The following is an 18,787-nucleotide window of genomic DNA, read 5'->3' as shown; positions in this document are numbered from 1 at the left end:
TTGCAGCTTTACAGGAGGTAATAGTTTACAAAAATGAAATGAAATGCATTAATTTTAAGGTATTGTCATTAGTCAGTTTTGCTTGTCTCATCTACATGTCTGATGACAACATTTTCATCTGTTCATATACTACCCTCAAAGAAGTCTGGTTATTTAGTTACAACAGTTCGTTGTTTGTCGTGGACAAACCTGCAAGTTCATTGACAGGTCATCCAAATTTCTGAAAGGCAATTCCAGCATTGCTCATGTTGAAGATTTGTAACCTAATGCTTGCATTTAGGTTTACAAAAACCCCTGACTGCATGGTGGATTTATGCTTTCCTTCTTTATATGCAGAGTAACAAATTAATACAGTTTGTGAAGACATTTGAATATTTATCAAAACTATATTTGGTAGAAATGCAGCTTTGTAAATCATTGTAAGGGAAAATATTTAGCAGTAAAAGAAATATCCTACCCTAAACAATCAAGATGAATATTGCAAATTTGTGCTTCTGTAAACCTACATTATTCATTTCTGTCTTTGGAATAAAAGATGTGGGTGCTCAGTTAAATGTGCTGTTATTTTATAAAGGGGCCTGTAGATACTGTGGTTTCTGAACTGTAGGGTCTGTCCAAGAGTACATCTTGTTTTCTGAAGGACACTTTATCTGTGTTGTAATTAAAGGAGAGGATGTTGGTTCTGCTTTTTGTCCCCTCTCCTGGCTGGGGATTTCTTGCTTAAACAATGAAATTAGTGTTTTTGAACTGAAAAATCACAAGGATATTAATTATTGTTTGCACTTAAGTATTGAATTGCCTAATCTTAAACCTTACATTAAAAAGGAAGTAATTAATAGCACTGTGTTTGAATGACCAGCTTGTCTTGAATGAGGCATTCAATACATTTGTGTGGGTTCTGTCTGTGCTTTTTCTTTCAGGGAAAGGTAAACTGTACATGTTCGGCAGTAACGACTGGGGCCAGTTGGGACTAGGATCAAAGAACACTGTCAACAAACCAACATGTGTTAAAGGTTTGTTTAATTTATCTTTGTTTGTTTGTTGGTTTTGCCTTTTTGAAAGGAGACCCCTGTGAAAAAGTACTTCATAAGGTGCAGTTCCAAAATAACTGATTCTGCCATCTCTACTCATCACTTCTAGTATATTACTGCACAAGATCGTGAAGTAGCTTAAAGGATCCCTGATCGATTTTCCGTCACTTCTAGATTATGAGTCCTTTTGCATCTGAGGGTTACTTTGGATACATAGAATCCTGTCATTTTTGAGGGCTCTGATTATATATAATATTAGCCTTTTCTGACAAACCACGTGTTATGGTTAATGCCAAGACAACAATTAAATACTTGGTCTCTGCACTGTTGTCCATTTGTTAGAAATCAGAGTTCCAACAGCACTGTGTAACTTTTGTGTCACTTCTGTCTTAGTAACTTTGTAAATGAAAAAAATCCAGCAGAAACTTTCTACAAGTGCTGCTACATTTTTAGCAAGTATAAGAAAGCCCAAGGGGGCAAAATGTTAATACATTTGTATGAAGCAATAAGATAAATGCCTATATTGTTTTATGTACTGGAAAATATGTTTTCATTGCACTGTGATCTTCTTGATCTTTCCTAGCTGTTTTTATCTTGTCAAACAAAACCAAGTCAATACTTTTCCCTATCCCCTTACTCATGTCAAGTCAGATCTATCCCATTAACACATTTCTTTTCACCATTAGATGTTTATCTTCAGCCTTTCTGCCACCAGATCGATCTGTTAGCTTATTGTTAAAAACAAATTATCCTGCTTGTTCAAACTCTGTTCTTCTGTGATTTAGTTTATTCTACTGTCCTTTATTTGCTCCTGTCTCTATTTCACTTCAGAGGGAGAATGCAGCTACTCTCAGGTTCACATCTTCTGTCAGCTGTGTGAGAGATTGATTCTTACCTTGGCTTAAATGGATTGGGTGTCAAGTTTTGTTTTTACTGTCAAATTGCAATGGAGAATAAAAGATGAAGAGAAGATGACAGCAATTCAAACCAGACCTGGCATCCATTGAAAAAAGTCACAAGGGGGGTATCTTTCTTCTCTTGGCAATTGGCAGAAGGAGAAAGTCCTTGAGCTTTTCTCACTAGCCTTTGGTCATCACTTGGCTTTGGGAATGGGGTTACAAGGACACATTTCAGTTTCTACTTGGAGCCAAATGGTTGTGACTGGATGTTTTCTGAGAAATTATCTTCTAGGATTTGACTAGAGACTAATGAAATTGGTTATGAAAAATTGCCAGCAATACTGTAAATACAGCACATCTCATCAAATACAATTGATTAGCCTAAGTGGGAGGCACCTCTGTATTCTTTCTTTCCCAGCAAAATAACTCGTGACTCCTCTCACATACATTCCCAGTCTTTCAAAGTGACCAGACTGCAGAGAAGTGCTTGCAATGGGTGGGTGGTAACTGAGATGAAATTGAGACAGGATGGTACATTCAAAAAATATAGGCACTAGTCCAGATAGGGCTGTCCTTGGGAACTGAATTCAGTGATCAGCAGGAAGACAGTACAGAATAAAAGTCTAGCAAAAAAGGGATGTGTGCATTAGAAAGGGAGGGTAAGACAAAAGAAGGGTATGGTTTTAAAAATTTAAGGTATTGGAGGAAGTATAAGAGGGAGTTAAGAATAGTACTGTTAATGAAAAATGAAGACAACTTTAAACATGCATTTTATCCTACAACTTGATATATTCTTTGAGGCATATCCTGTAAATGGTAAATTCCAGGAACTGTGGCATCGGGTTGAAGTAAACATCATCAAGTTAACTTGAGTGTCTTAAGTTGCTAAGATCTGATCTGTTTTCTTATCTTGAGGGAATACTGATTTGGTAAGTCATGCTAGGTTCAAATAGGCAAGAAATATTATTATCATTCAGAGCTCCCTCTAGAACACAGAGCAGCTTGCTGTTGAAACACCTATTGGCTTGTTTATAACTTTACCCCCCTTTCATTTTAATCCATAGCTTTAAAACCAGAAAAACCAAAACTTGCTGTTTGTGGAAGAAACCACACTTTAGTTTACACAGGTATGTAATCTATATTGTGTACATATTAAAAATAGATTTCTTCCCTTGCTTTCAAGCAAAATCACTTTGGGAGCCCCAGGACTGGGGGAGGAAAGGAAAAGTAAATGAAAATTGGACTGCTAAAAGTTGGGGGTTTGACATCCAATTCTTAGAATATTTGATTTATTCTGAGGCAATAGTAATTTTGAGGCATTTATAAACTATTGTTATATAGCAGTTTGCCAGCAATAGACATGGGGACAAATTTCTTGCTGTCACTTGTGGTGTGGTTAACAATTGTCAATATTTCTTTTAAGCCCTGTAAAAGTATATTATTATTTTTATATGCATCTGTACTCAAATTTACCTTTGACAAGTAATATTTATTAGTGTGAAGTTTTTATATGTTTGGGTAAATATAGTAGAACTGCGTGTTTTCAAGTCTTCAAATTTTGTTACATTTTTGTTTAGGCAACATAGTCTGCCATTTCAATGACAAGTTGCTTTATTAAGCTATAAATAAATAAATTGTAAATTTAAATTTAAAAATAAATTTGTGTAGAGACAGTATCCAGAGAATTTATGCAAACTCTTGTTGTGCTTCTGTAATTTATGTAACCAAATAGCCATCTTTGTGGTTGCAATCCTTTAGCTTTTAGTAATGTTATAAAGAGGATTGTTTGATTATGAGGAGTTTTATATATGTGGAGATGCTGAGCACGGTAAATAAGTCTGTTAGAATAAAAAGAAGATTTTAATAACAGTGGAGTATGCAAGACTGCACAGGGTAATATCAGTCACTTTTGGTGTACATATTGGCCAGATCATTTGTGGCCATTTATATAGCAAGAATCGTTTATAAATTGTGTGAATGGCTTATCACATTTCTGTCTGGATCTGTGTTAATAATGGGCCTTACCTGTTTCATCATAGATGAGCACTTTAGATGTGAAACGTAGTAAAATTAAAAATATAAATTTTAAAGTTCTCTTAAGTTGAAGATATCAGTTGTCAGCATTAACTTAAATTTTAAGATTATGAAACAAAGTACATAGTTAATTAAATTGCAAGTTATTTGAATATTAAAGTGAAATATTTCTAATAAAACACTAAGTAAAAATGTATTTCATTCACAGTACTCAAAATTATCAAGTTATTAATCTCTTTAATTTACATACTAATACAGCTCCAGTTTTCTTGTCTGGGACATAATTCACCATTTTCCTTTCATTTTATCTTAAAACATGCACTATTTGTGAAAGGAGTTGCTTCTGGCTGCCAGGGCTACTGGTAGTAATTTCCTCAGAACTCTTGCAGAAACTTCAAATTATATTTATTTGTTAGGTCAGTCTTCAGAATATTGAGGAATGCAGACAGTCTAAATACACGCAAGGCTTTTAGGAAGTTCTGATCCAAGCGTGTGCAGGAAGGCCTCCTTCTTAGCTACAAAAGAAACTGCTCATGTCAGCTCAAGGGTAATTCAGGGCAGTAGACCCAACACTTCTGTGATGTTTTTCCATTGAAAGTTAAATTACTTGCTCCAGTTTTTTTCATTCTGTGTGTTCCATGTGCTTTTCTGTATGCAGAAAAAGGAAATGTGTATGCTGCTGGAGGTAACAGTGAAGGTCAGCTGGGATTAGGTGACACAGAGGAAAGGACCACATTTCATTTAGTAAGTTTTTTCACCAGCCAGCACAAGATCAAGCAGCTAGCAGCTGGATCATACACCTCAGCAGCAGTAACTGGTAAGAGCAACTGCTGATAAAAATCTGCTTTTGTGTGTCCAGCCTGGTGTTCCAGGGAAACACTCCAGCATTCTGTCTACATATGTGGATATATTTTCTATCCTCTCTGTCTTCTTTCCTTGCTAACCATAGTAATTTCTTGATAACCAATTGCCTATTTTAACACAGTCTGGGAAGGGGTGGCAGTCTTACTATCTTCCTACAATTTTTGTGAAAGTAGAACTTTTCCACGAGCGATGGCCTGCAGTGGGAGCTTGACCTGGACTAGAAATCCTTACAAAAGATAAACAGTATGAATACCCTCACAATGGAAAAAGTCTTCAGTTTATTTCCAGGGAAGCCAGCTACAAAACATGAATCTTGTGAAAACTAAGCATCTCTAGTTCCACTTCTTACTTCAACTGTTTTGGTCTGTTGGCACATCCTACACAGCTGTGTCATTCCTTACTAATTCTGGGAGTGTCCAAACCCATCACCTGTTTCTCTGGTGTCAAAATTATACTATCATTGGAGTCCACACAGTTATAATACTTTCAGCCATTGGATGGTGGTCTTTTATTACCCCATAAAGTACTTTCTCAAAGTTTTGGTGTAAAGCAGCTGTTTCTGTACATGTTTAGGATAACCTATTGAGGCTGTAATTTCAGATTACTCTCCTGCTTGTTTGGTTCTTGCCTTTTTATGATGATTACTAACATTCTCCTGAGATTTTTAGGACAACTTTGAATGATTTTCCTTCCTAACACTGTCTCAGTAGCACTGTAGATGGTACATTTTTTTATTCACAGCTTATTTCCCACTGGTAAGAAATATGCAGAGACAAGACTGTTTGTTTTCTAGAAGAGATTTTTCATGTTGTTTGCTACCTTGTTTGTTTGTTTGTTTTTACTGCTGCCATTGGTCTTTGTGTCAACAGAGGCTGGTTTTAATTAACCTGCAGCAGGTATTGTGGTAGTTCAAGGAAAGCAAAATTAAGCTGGGCAATATAATCAGCTGTGAAGAGAACTGAAAGATAAGGCGTGAGTAAGTGGGATGTGTGCCAAAGTCAGAACAGAGAATAAGTTTGGAAGAATAAGAAAGAGGTGACTTGAACCTAGAAATTACAAGATGCTTTAAATTCACTGTAATATTTTCATACTGACCTCTGGCAACTGAATTGTCTTACACGCTCAGTCTTCCTCTTTCTGAAGGAGTGTTTTTACATAGTACTTTTGCTGTTGCTATTTATGGTCTAACATCAGTTGATAAATAAGTGTTCTGTGTCACTTTTGAAAGGCTTAATGGATACCCTCTTACTTCAGACTACTTTGTTACATTGTGCTAAGTATAATTTTATGTCCCTGGGATCATGACATTTAGTAGTATCATATACAGATTTTCTGAAACACTCTTCAATAAGTAGATTAACTTTTTAGTAGTTTTTGTTTTAAATCTGTTAACTATCTGTGTTTTCATTTTAGAGGATGGGCAGCTTTTTGTGTGGGGTGATAATTCAGAAGGTCAGATTGGCCTGGCCAGTGAATCCTGTGTCAGTGTCCCTTGTCAAGTGGATGTTGGAAAACCTGTTTCCTCTGTATCCTGTGGATATTATCACTCTGCCTTGATAACAGGTAAGAGAATGGGAATAGAGGTTAGTGGAGAGACAGGACAGTGGTTTTCAAATTGTTGCCTGTGTAAAGGCATTTATTACTTTTAAAACTACATATGCCATAGTTGTTAAAAACCGCCATGTGACTTTCTGTCACATGTTTTATATCACACTGGGAGAAAAAACCTGCAGTTAATTTGCATTGTTGTGCAAACGTACATTAGAAAGAATGAGTATCTTATCACACTTTATTTTCATGAAGGCTGTGACATATATTGTGGGCTAATACTACTGTTTCAAATACCTAATTTTTCTTGAGATTATTTTTTTTTTTTTGTGATGGTCAAATAATAGTCTCCTTCTTCTCTAGAAATATAAATATTGAACAGAGTTACTATATTATGAGGAAAAATTAATCTCATGTGCTAGCAGTGTAAGGTTGTTGTCAAAGTTTGATGTTATGTCTTAAATGTTGAGTTTTGGAGTCAGTTAAATAGGCAGTATATGGTATGAGGAGAAGCACATGCTACGGTGAGCTGTTGGCTGATCTCGAAACCAACCTGCCTCTCTTTTGCTTTCCACTTCTCCCTTCCAACTCTCTGTTGGTTTCCAGAGCGAAGATTCCACTATTTTTAAAATAATGCCAGCATGGGTGAATTTATCGGCCAGTATTGACGGTGTTATGTATGAGCAGCCATGAATTCCTCTCAGCCATATAGATTTACATTATTAAACTTTACAGTTTGGTCCCCTCAGAGTAATTAAAGATTTCAAAGGATCAATAGTTTTGATTGTAAAGCTTTTAATGGGTACCCAGGAGCTATTCCATCAGATACCTTTCTCAGGTTACTTGATAAATGTTACTTTTCCACATACGATATTATATCACTGAGAACATACTGTTAACAGAATGAGAGCTTGCTATGGTGGGCAAATATTAATTAGGTGTTATACTGGTAGTGTGCAACTTTTATTACAGATCATTTATTGCAGTAAATTAATTAAGTCCCTGGGACTGATGAGGAGCTCAGCACCTGTTAGGAAATGTACAGCTTCCAAAACTCAGAATAAATGGGGAAACAAAGGACGCTTACTTGAAGGATGTGGTAAGAAGGTGTGTCTTTCTGCCTTAGAGCCATGAGCTGAAGCCCTGAAACTGCAGTGGGATGTCACAAAAGCTCTCTTTAGTAGAAGGGTTGAGGACAAGCATCTAAGAGTAAAGAGAGAACAATGTGTGCTGCCAAGTGCTCTAAGGAAGTGGAAACTTCTAATGAATGGGGATAAGAAAAAGGCTTGGGGTTTCAGCTGGTTAAGAAAAATTGAGCCTCTCAAAATATTAATAGGAAGATGAACTGATTATCACCTGGGAAAATGAGGAGTTGTTGAACCTGTTACTACTTAAACAGGCCTGAATATGAGATGGAACATCTTAATTTTGAGCTTTAGCATCTGCGAATCCTTCACAAATTTGGCTTCAGTCTATCTCGCTGAAACTACTTTCACACACACACTTTTTGTGGTGAAAGTATAAATTTTTTTTTATTACTTTCCTTTGGGCCCTTGCAGACAGCTTTATTTGACTGATACTTCAGCTACCATAAAAATTTAGTATTGGACATCCAAGTACTTTTGCTGAATTGATCTTCTGTTGTACTGGCGTCAGTGTATATCCAGTGTTTAACAAACCTTATGCATTTAATCTGAGTGTACCATAGTCACACAATGTGTTCCTTTTCAGTTACTAGATGCCATAGAATTACTACACTTTGACTTTTAAACATCAAATAATGTACGGTGTTTAATAATGTAACATACTGGCAGGATGTAAGACCTAATACGTGCTGTCAAGGCTGAACTGATGAGCATGACACCATATGGTTCCCTCTCTTATTATGTTTATGTTGGACATAAGGTGTACACTAGCTAAGCAAAGTGTTAGGATCACAGGCATATCTGGGTTAAAACTAAAAAGTGGTTAATGAGGATACTGGAATACATAGTGTGGACACAGAGTGCCCTCTCCAGGGCAGGATGTTCATTAATAAGAGACTATTAAGTAAAAAAAAGTATTGAAGTATGGATTCCAGCTTTCTTTTTCCTTTTAACTAAAATTGTTATTTCTTTGAAACAGGTAATTTTAAAAAGATTTTTTTGCTAGGCATTCATCTTTAAATTGTTTAACTGCTGTAAAGCACAGTGCAATGTCACTTATCTCGTAGTTCCAAGAGGGTTTATTACCTTTCTTACTTTTGCTTTCTAGAAGGCCTTCTTTTCAGACAATATTGGTTCCTTTCCTTCTTTGCATTCTTTAAAGAATTCCGCTGAAAAGAAGATTTTAGGGCTTCCAGCCCCCTTCAGGACTTTTTCACAGTATGTTTCCTTTCTCTTTGCAGACTTGGGATGCTGAGTCCCAGTATTTGAGATATGTCTCAAACAAAGCAACATAGAAACAAAGAGCTGGAAGAGTGTAGCAACGATTTTGAGCTCTTACACAGATCCTTACTTGATGTGCCTCACTCAGGAGGGGACAGTTTTTCAGGAAGCATTAAGGTTGGCAAGCATGTGTAGCTCATTTATCCACTATAGGAGATGGAGAGCAGGAAAAGCTGATGTACCTAAACCACTGCTCTGGTGTCTACAGCAGAATTAGATTTGTGGAGCCAGAAAGGAGTTGAATATATTCTTATATCTTCTAGTGTTTCCTCTGCCTGAATTGTTACTGTAATCAAGGTCAAGATAAATTCTCTTTGAAAAGATGTCTTTTCATAGAGACCTTTGCAGTTTCCTTGAGTTCCTTCCTAATGTATTTTGTCATTATTTCTAAGGACTGGTTTTAAAGATCATTCATCCCACAAACACTTCTGTGCTCTGAATTTCAGTGTCTGAGATGGTTTTAACCAGCTTGGTCTTGAAAAAGTAGTTCTTTTCTTTTTCTTCCTCATTTATTCAAGGAATGATAGAGTGATCCAGTTGTTTTGTCCACTGTCCTCATTTGTCACCAGCCAGGTCTCCTATCTGCTCTGATCTGCAGGATGCACATTCACCTCTGGGAGACATTTTCCATTTGCTTGCCCATTTCCTTGACATGCTCCTGAGACCTAAAGTTTAGTGATACAGAAAATGTGCCACGTCAGGGAAAGTTCAGCACCTGAGAATGTGACTCATGTGAGAGAAGAAAATTAAATAACCAGGTTCTGTTGTGAACATAATGTCCTTAAAATGCAGGTGTACTGCACACAGTACATCGTGTCCTTAGCATGCAGATTTACTGCACACATGCTGCACTCAACATTTATCTGGGTTTGACTGGATTCTTTTTATGCTTGATTGCTATTCTTCATAGCTTTTAGACCACTATTTGCCTTAAAGGGATGTGTAATGTATTCAAAAATTGCTTTAGTAAATGGTTTTATCTTTGTTAGCTGGATTATTAAGTTGAAAAAATGTAATAAACTTGATTAGTTTGGGAAGTCAATGGAAGCTTGGCCATTTGAATCTCTAATCCTATTAATTAGATTGTGATTGGATTAATTTTTTCAGTGCAGTAGTGTTTAAAAAGAACTGCTGGTCTCTTCAAAGAGAACTGCATAAGTAGTTATCTCCCAAGTGCTTTTGGGGGTTTATCTACTCATTTCTAAAACTATGAGGCTGATCTGAGAGCATTAAAACAATATTCACCTTCCAAAAAATACAGGTTCTTTTTGTTGTTGGCTTTTTTCCATTCTTTTCACTTGGAATCCCTAATAAAATCTCTGTCAGCAGAATGCTTTGGTTACAGAAAACCACACATTGTAGTTATTTTTTCTCTTTTTAATTGGGCTGCTGTTTTAGAATAGAAAATTGATGCTGCTGCAAATAACTGCAAAGTATCAGCTTGTTCAGAGTATTTCTGCACACAGATATAAGAAGAAAGATCAGAATTAAAACAGGAAATCAAACTGAACAGAAAAGCCTAAACATAGTCCATCAGTTGGAAATTAAATTAAATATACTTTTTTACAACTGAGATAATTTTCTGATTCTTAAAAAACGCAGACAGTTTGAAATGACTGCAAAACAACTCCTAGAAAAAAAAATGTAGAAGAATGTAAGAAAGCCTTGAGAGGAGACAACTGAGAGGGGACCTCATCAGCGTCTGAAAATACCTAAAGGGAGGTGTCAGAAATGGACCAGGCTCTGCTCAGCGGTGCCAAGCAACAGGATAAGAGGCAATGGGCAGAAACTGATTCCCAGGAAGTTCCACCTGAACATGAGGAAGAACTTCACTGTGCAGTGACCGAGCACTGGAACAGGTTGCCCCGAGAGGGTGTGGAGTCTCCCTCACTGGAGATATTCCAGAGCCATCTGGACACAACCCTGGGCCATGTGCTCTAAGATGACCCTGCTTTGGCAGAGAGATTGGAGCAGATGACCCACTGTGGTCCCTCCCAGCCTTATTGGGCTAATTTGTGTGTGCAGGAAAGAAAATGTCAGAATGACGTTTGGGACAAGTGGGAGGATGAAGTTACATCTCTGATCATGAGAGTTAGGAAAGAAAGCTGCTATCCTGTTTCATTGTCTTACTGAAGAGAATGGAACTCTGTGAATGGATTGTGGGTGACTATTCAATAGCCTGAGTCCCATTAAACCTTGTAGAAAGCTTGACATTGAGTAAGATCACATTAATTTCATTCCCTGAGTGCCTCCCTATACAGTTATAACATTCAGTAAAGGTAGGAAGTCCAGTTGCCAGCCTTAGTGGCCCAGAACCATGGTAGTTGAAGAATCTTTTCTGTTGTGAGAGGCAGAAGTGATCTTTGACAATATAGAAACCATATAAAATAGTGTCCTACTCTAACTCCAGCAACTAAGCATCAAACATCCACTCACTCACTGCGCCCCACCAGTGGGATCAGGCAAGGAATCAGAAGAGTTAAAGTGAAAAAAAACCACCTGTGGGTTGAGATAAAAGCAGTATAACAGGTAATATAATAGCCATGTGTGCCAGCAAAGCAAAACAAGGAATTCATTCACTGCTTCCCATGGGCAAGCAGGTGTTCAGCCATCCCCAGGACAGCAGGGCTCCATCATAGGTAACAGTGACTTGGGAAGACAAACACTATCATTCCAAACATCCAGATCAGAAATAAGTTATTTAAACTTAATTCTGGTGGAGTTATTGCTATGGAACCACTGCCGTATTCTTGTTGTTGGACATAGAGTTCTTTTCTAACTGTCCAAACCACACACAGTGTCATATCATTTACTGTGATTTCTTTATATCTTAAAAGAAGAAAGCATGAGTTTTCCATCAAAATTCCATGCAAAATTATTTTCTGTTCCCATGCAAAATTATTTTCTGTTGTAATTCAGATTCTTACAAGCAGCTTCAGTTGACATAAATACTGATTACAGAGGGAATTGTAACCTCTTGGAAGCAGGATGTATACGGTTTTGGTTTTCTCTTGGCTACATTTCTTGCAGCTAAATATTGTGATTCTGATCTTAGAGGAGGCTAAAATCTAGCACCTTCATGTCCTATCAAAGCAGAGTGCTTTGCACAGCTCTTTGGGCATTATACAAGTATTTTCAGTTATCCTGTAATGACTTTTCTGTTAATGATTTGTGTCTGCAGCAGTCTTGACAACCCACCCTTGCTTCTGAGTGCATACTGGAAACCATGCCCTGTTCCATATTTCCACAGGAGATGGTGAGCTCTATACTTTTGGAGAACCTGCAAATGGGAAACTGGGATTATTGCCTGAACAGCTGAAGAACAATAGAGTCCCACAGCCTGTACTGGGAATTATGGAAAAAGTTAATAAGGTTGCTTGTGGTGGTGAGCATACAGTGGTGCTGACAGGTATGTAATTTAACTGGGTTTTTTTTTCAGCCCTATAACTTAGTCTTAAATTCAATTTACTTTAAAGAATTTGCTTCTCACTGAAATTGGATGTAAATGGGATCCTGCTTGATACCACTGGTGACACCGCTTGTGTGACCTCGCCTTTATCAAGCAAGTTCCCATGTAAATGTCCTTTTTATGATGGTATAAATGATGTATAGAGTTGTTTTACATGTAAGAAAATCCTGTAAGAGCTCAAATGACCAAAATGGGGTAACCTTCCAGGGATGGGATTTGCACAGCATGCTGAACCTGTTCAATCCACATTCCAGCTTGGGATTCCCAGCATCTGAGGGGATATAAGGTTATTGATACTATCTTGGTTTTTTTTATAGTCTTAGCTCCAATAAATAGCATTTTTAAGAGAACTTTACCTAGTCTGAGAGCCTCTCTTACTGGAACTGTAATAAGCCAGCACCTCCTAGTGCAATACAGATGATTAATGCTTTTTTCCTCTAAGGAATTTAAAAGTGGTATTGCAGTGAGGGGGGAAATTTTAGAGGAAAGGTTCCATTCTGTAGTAAATTGAAATGACCTTGAATATTTAGTAAAGTATTTAGGAAGTCGCTTTTCAAGTAGTAGCTCAAGTAGTCACTTTTTCAAGTAGCAGCTTCACTATCTACTAGATGCCTGAGTGAATTAAATATCTCTTGTTGTGATACAGATTTTCCCTGTGCCTTTGAGGAGAATCTTTAGCACACATATAAAACTAGTATAGATATAGACATTTGACATATCATACAAGTTATGAAAATCAGCAAATACAACTGTTACAGAATAGTTCACAGGGCCATATATATAGTACTTGGAAGGTGGTGTATGTTACTGAACTGTTAAATAATTGTCTGCCAGGAGTGACTCAGCTTTTCCGAGAGATATGTGCAAAGCATTGCTGGCTATTTATTTCCACAAGTTCTATCCTGAACTATAGTGGTAGAGAAGCAGGAAAGGTAAGTTTGACTTTGCCCACAGATGGTTTAAAAAATATCAGCTTTGGCTTGTAATGAATATAATATCTGTAAGGCTGTATAGCCTGTAATTGTTCTCCTACTAAAATTGCAAAAGCTATAAAAACAAGTTGGATGTATTAGTTATCAGTCCTTAAATATGTATTCTGAAAAGTCTATGTATTCTCTTGTCAATCTTGTGACATGCCTTCAAGGTTATGTAACTAAAATTTCTAAAATACAAACTGAAAATCTAACTGAGGGAGATTGCAGGTAATATGATGTGGTATTGTACTGCAAGCCATTGCAGAGAGTGAGGGTGGAAGTGAAATGCTGGGAAAGGCTGTGTGTAATGATTCAAGCTGCAAGATTCTGGGTAGGATAAAATTCCTTTGGGAAGACTATGAAGAGGAAATAGCAGTAGCCAGTCCAGGAAATAATGCAAACATATGTCTACATTTCAATGACTTTGTCTCTCATCTTCCACCAACATGCAGTCTTGCCCTGGCAGTATTCTATGTCATAAAATAAATTTCTTTACGTGAAATCAGATTATCATTATGGGCAAAAGAATTACCATAAATTGGAGGCCAACAAATGTGTAAATCATAGCAGTATTTTATGTGTTATAAAGTGAAGTTCTGCAGAAAGAATCTGATTATCATTATTGATTGTTTTTTAACCATAAATCTGGATTCAAACAATAGATATTTTGTTCTAATGGTATTTCATGTGATAAAAATTCATCATAACAAACAACTGTTACAGAGATTTAGTAGAAAGGTGAAACCTGAATGCCATCATCGTTACAGTGAAATCTGTACAAGATCTAGAACAAAGAGGCAAAATATAAATTCCAAAAAACCAAAAGTAGTAGAAGGACATACCATAGTAAGGTATTTTCATAATAATACATAGTAATGTAAGCCAGTGTCTTAGTATGTAAGATTTAGTTGCTTATGGAAATAGATTTTGTAGTAGAAGGCAAATAAGAAATTCAGTGCTGGCTTAGCTGTCAGTCAAAGTGTGGAGTGCCAGAAGATCTAGCTGAGTCACCAAAAGAGGAAAAGTATAACCTCAAACAAAATAAATTTCCTAAAGATTAATAGCAGTTGTGATAGGAGTGAAAAGTCAGATAGTTGTTTTTTTAATGTGATTCAGCTATTATTAAATAGGTTACAGCTGTGAACTTCTGCCAGGACACTTTGAGTGAAAGAGTAGAGGATAGTGGAAATACTGTCTTGAGTTAAAGATACTTTGTCAGCAGTGTTAATACAGAGAAATTTTTCTGTCTCAAAGAAAAATTTGGGAAAAAAATGTGAAAAAGGATGGGTATGGACAATAATAATTTTAAAAGTGATTATGACATACATGCATTATAGTTTTAGCACCAGAAACTTGAAATCAGTCCTGAATTACATCTTGAGATAAAGTGGGGTGAACACAAATTGAGAATTCTGATGATATATCTTTAAAGAGGAGCAGAAGTATTTATGCCTGTTTGAAGCTCATTTTCATGAATTAAGAAATCAGTACAATTTTGAAGAAGTTCTTAATTTCATGTATCATCTTCCATGAAAATGAGTGATGCTTGGTCTTAGTAACACAATATAACACAATACTAATATGGTTCTCATCCTTTCAGGGTCTTTCCAGTTTTTAAGGATGTGACATTTCATTTTAAAAAAAACCAAGAAGTGAGTGTCTGACTATTGAATATTCCCCAGCTTCATCTATCTCATTTAACGTAGCAATAGGGTAGGAGGAAGTGTCATGTGGAGAGACTGTTGCACGTCTTGGCTCATTTCTTGCCATCATTTCTACTTAAGGTTAATCAAATTAGAAGAAATCATAATCCAGTTATCTTACAGAGTACAAGGCAAGTTTCTTCCTGACTCTCATGCGTAATTAGTCTGTTCCAAAGCACTTCATTTGATTTCTTTTTTATGACTTATCTATACTATTGGCAATTTTGTATGGTGAGAACCACTGTTATCTGGGTTATTAAATAAAGCTACTGTTCGGAATCTCTGCAACAAGTATCAGAGCAAGTGGTAGAATTTTATATTAAAATAATTATTTTTTGCTTTTTCTCTGAAATTCCAAAATGGGAAACTCAATTATTTTTTCCAGAGGGCAAGAACTAAATTGTTGAGAGAAATGTCTGGAGATAAAAAAAAAAACCTTCTTAAAGATAAATTTTTGAAATATTGACTATGGTATTGGTATTGGAAGCTATCTTCTTTACAAGCCTTAATGTTACTGCTGCCTTTAATATATGCAGTTGTTCTAGAGAAGGAACAGAACTGCAGTTAAAAATTCTTTTTCTTTCCCTGAGGTAGCACAAAGCTATTAATTTCATGGCAGTCGTTCAGCCAGTCTGAGAAGATCATATCCTCATCTCACAGGAGTCTTCTCAGAGACTGAAATAAATGGACCCACTACCCCAATGCTTGCAGCTGCTTCCTACTGAAAATGAAAGGTGTTGGTGTCATCACTTTCAAAGGAAATATAAGGGAGCAACAATCACAATTTGTGTACTTTTTCAGTCAAGCGTTTTAACAGGATAATAATAAATGTGAATCTAGTAATTGGAGAAGAGGAAACAGATGATTTGGAGTGGCCTTAATATCTTCCAGTTTTTTTCAGATGACGGCAGATCCTCTGGGAATAATCTTGCCTACAGAAGGATATATTACCTCCTTTCATTCTCTGAAAGGAGGGAAAGCAAAGATAGCTCTTCAAAGGAAAAAGTGAAGTAGTCCTTCAAGAATAGAATGTTTGACACAACAATACAGCACATTAGTGCATTAGTATGTAAAATGTTGGATTTTTCATCTTCTGTCTCAAGGTCTTTTAGAAAGAAAAGAAAGCCACAACACCCTTTTGAAAGAGGATGAAAAGGATGAAAAAGCTCTACCTTTTCCTGACAGAACCCACTGTTCAAACCACATGGGATTATGTAGATTTTTCAAACCATTCTTAAGTCTGTATATTATTTATACTGAAATCCCCAAATCCAATTACTAGGTCTGGTAATACTGAGTATTGTGTTGATAGATGATTTTTTTACAGTAACATTTTTCAGTATAAGATGTTTAAAAAGAAAGCTACTGTAAGAGTGAATAGCCCATTGACATAGTAGTTACAGTAATAATAATAATAATATTTGGAAATTAATCTATGTGGAGAGGCCACCAAGATGATCAGAGGGATGGATCACCTCTCCTATGAGGAAAGGCTGAGAGAATTGGGGTTGTTCAGCTGGAAAAGAGAAGGCTTTGGGGTGAACTAATTGCAACCTTCCAGAACCTGAAGAGAGCCCACAAGAAAGATGAAGAGGGACTATTTATAAGAGCATGTAGTGACAGGATGAGGGGAATGGCTTCAAACTCATTTAGATGAGTTATTAGGAAGAAATTCTTCACTCAGAAGGTGGTGAGGCACTACAAAAGGTCGCCCAGAGAAACGGTGGATGCCCCATCCCTGGAAGTGTTCAAGGCCAGGCTGGATGGGGCTTGGGACAACCTAGTATTGTGAGAAGTGTCCCTGCCTGTGGCAGGGAGGGTTGGCACTAGGTGATCTTTAAGGTACCTTCCAACCTAAGCCATTCTGTGATTCCATGATTCTATGATGTAATCATACCTGTTTGCTCTGTTTTAGTTCAGTGGGTTTTTAAACTTTGTCTGTAGCCTTAAATACATATCAGCGAATACATAATTCCTAAAGACATTCTCAGAGCTCACACAGTTCTTTAAGCAAATGGCATGTTTAAAAAAAAAAAAAAAAAAACAAAACTGTATAGATTTTTGCCTAGGACTATTTTACTGATAGTGCCAATGATCACGGAGATTACAAAATATGCCTGCAAAGTTGGAAGTTAAGCAAATACAGGGAAATACTCCTGTTCTTCAAAAAAAAAAGAAATGTAGGAAGAAAAGGAGAAGCAGTCCCATCACTCAGGTGCTGGAGGTCATTTGGGAAAAAGAAGCCATTGGCATCTGTGCAAGCTCTGAAACTGTTTCTCTTCATCTGTCAAGGGCCCTCCCATGGGCTCCTGCTGTGGAGACAGCAGATCCTCAAGGCAGAGACAGGACTCATGCTCTCTTCCTTCTGGGTGCTGTTTTGGTGTCTGAACCTTCCTTGTGTTTCACAGATGCACTGGAGGCAGCGCATACTGTAGGCAATTTTATTTGCAAATCCAAGTTCAGAATGGTGAAGTTTTCCACTGGCATTTTATCACTAAGTGTATGAGGTTGCTTTGCCATACACTTTTCTTTCCACATATTTATAAGGACAGATTGGAGAAAATACCTCATTTCTACTAAATGACGTTATTACTAAGGTTTGGCCTCACCGCTGCACCAGAGCAGTGAATTGCTTAAGAAAGGTGCAAGGTTTTTCTCCTCCTGTGCCCTGTTAATTGACTAAGAAGTAAGTTTAGGAGGAGCAACATTTAAATGCCCCTGGTCTGTAAGAGCAGCAGAAGAAATCATTGTTCTTATAAAGGCACTCCAGCCTGGCTTGGGATCACCCCTTTCTCCTCATGGTCAGCAGAAAGAGAGAAAAGAAAATATTTCCTGCACTTTTAAAATTAACATTTGAGAACATCTCCCTCTAGACACAAAGGCAGAATACATTGCTTATTTCGTACTAGAATTAAAGATAATGTGAAAAAAACCCTCCAGCTTCACTCAAAGTAATTATGTTAATCAAATAAAGGCATATAATTTGAAAATTACAAGATCTGCCAATTTCCAGAGAAACGTTAAGAAAAATGCAATACTTCTAAGCCAAATTTATGGAATCAGCCATCCTGAGAAAGTAATTTGCTAAAATGAGTAGGAGACTCTGGTTTGCTTAGAAAAAGCTCCTGTCTTTCAGGTGTTGTTTCTTGATTCTTGTGCAGAAAGTCTAAATGTTACAGGAAATTTCTGGTTTTACTTTCTAAAGCTCCTGAGAAGGTGTTGCTTTCTTGCACTAAAATTTCCAGCAGAGGGAGCTTTCCCATTACATTTAGTTAAAAAAAAAAAAAAAAAAAAAGGTTTACTCAATATCTTTCATCTACAATCTGGAAGAAAAGTGAGACCGTTGGGGTTTTTTACAGTGGGAATTCATGACATCGTAATGTGGCACAGTTTTAAAGGAATAGAAAGGGCAAAGACTTTCCTAGAAAGAACATTTCCATATGTAGTGTTACACAATTTCATCAAGGTTCTTTTAAAATCGGAAAGTTTAGTGTAAGTGTGCTGTGGTAGTGGTTTGTAACCGGGTCTGTTCTCTGCTTTCTCTTTCCCTGACAGCAGTGAAGGATTTGTTTGAGGGAATGGTAACATGATCAGTTTTTAGTATTTCTCCAGTTTGTGGATGCATTTTGATCTGATGGCATCTCTGCAGCCAAAGTGGGCATGTTCTGCACCGAATTCATAACACTCATGTAACGATACCTTTTGCTCCCAAGTTCTTTTTACTTAACATACAATATTTTTTTCCTTTCCAATCTTTCCCAGGTTTTCTTGATAATTTTTCAAGTACTTCAATTAATAGTTCTCTGGCTTTTCCTTTGTTGCCCACATGCAAAAGAAAA

At 36.8% G+C, this 18,787-nt stretch overlaps 1 protein-coding gene across 1 annotated transcript in view; it reads left to right on the top strand.

The window, feature by feature from the left end:
- RPGR (retinitis pigmentosa GTPase regulator) overlaps positions 1-18,787 on the top strand; it is a 49,003-nt gene that overhangs the window by 8,944 nt on the left and 21,272 nt on the right. Inside the window, 5 exon segments of the mRNA XM_050331808.1 lie at positions 921-1,013; positions 2,995-3,057; positions 4,623-4,781; positions 6,242-6,391; positions 12,053-12,211. Coding sequence (XP_050187765.1) covers positions 921-1,013; positions 2,995-3,057; positions 4,623-4,781; positions 6,242-6,391; positions 12,053-12,211 — 624 coding nt within the window.

This window comes from Myiozetetes cayanensis, unplaced genomic scaffold (assembly GCF_022539395.1).
Source record: "Myiozetetes cayanensis isolate MyiCay16 unplaced genomic scaffold, myiCay2020 scf5-8, whole genome shotgun sequence".
Classification (NCBI taxonomy): domain Eukaryota; kingdom Metazoa; phylum Chordata; class Aves; order Passeriformes; family Tyrannidae; genus Myiozetetes; species Myiozetetes cayanensis.
Note: the sequence above shows the minus strand (reverse complement) of the source record. Positions and strands in the feature narration are given on the sequence as shown.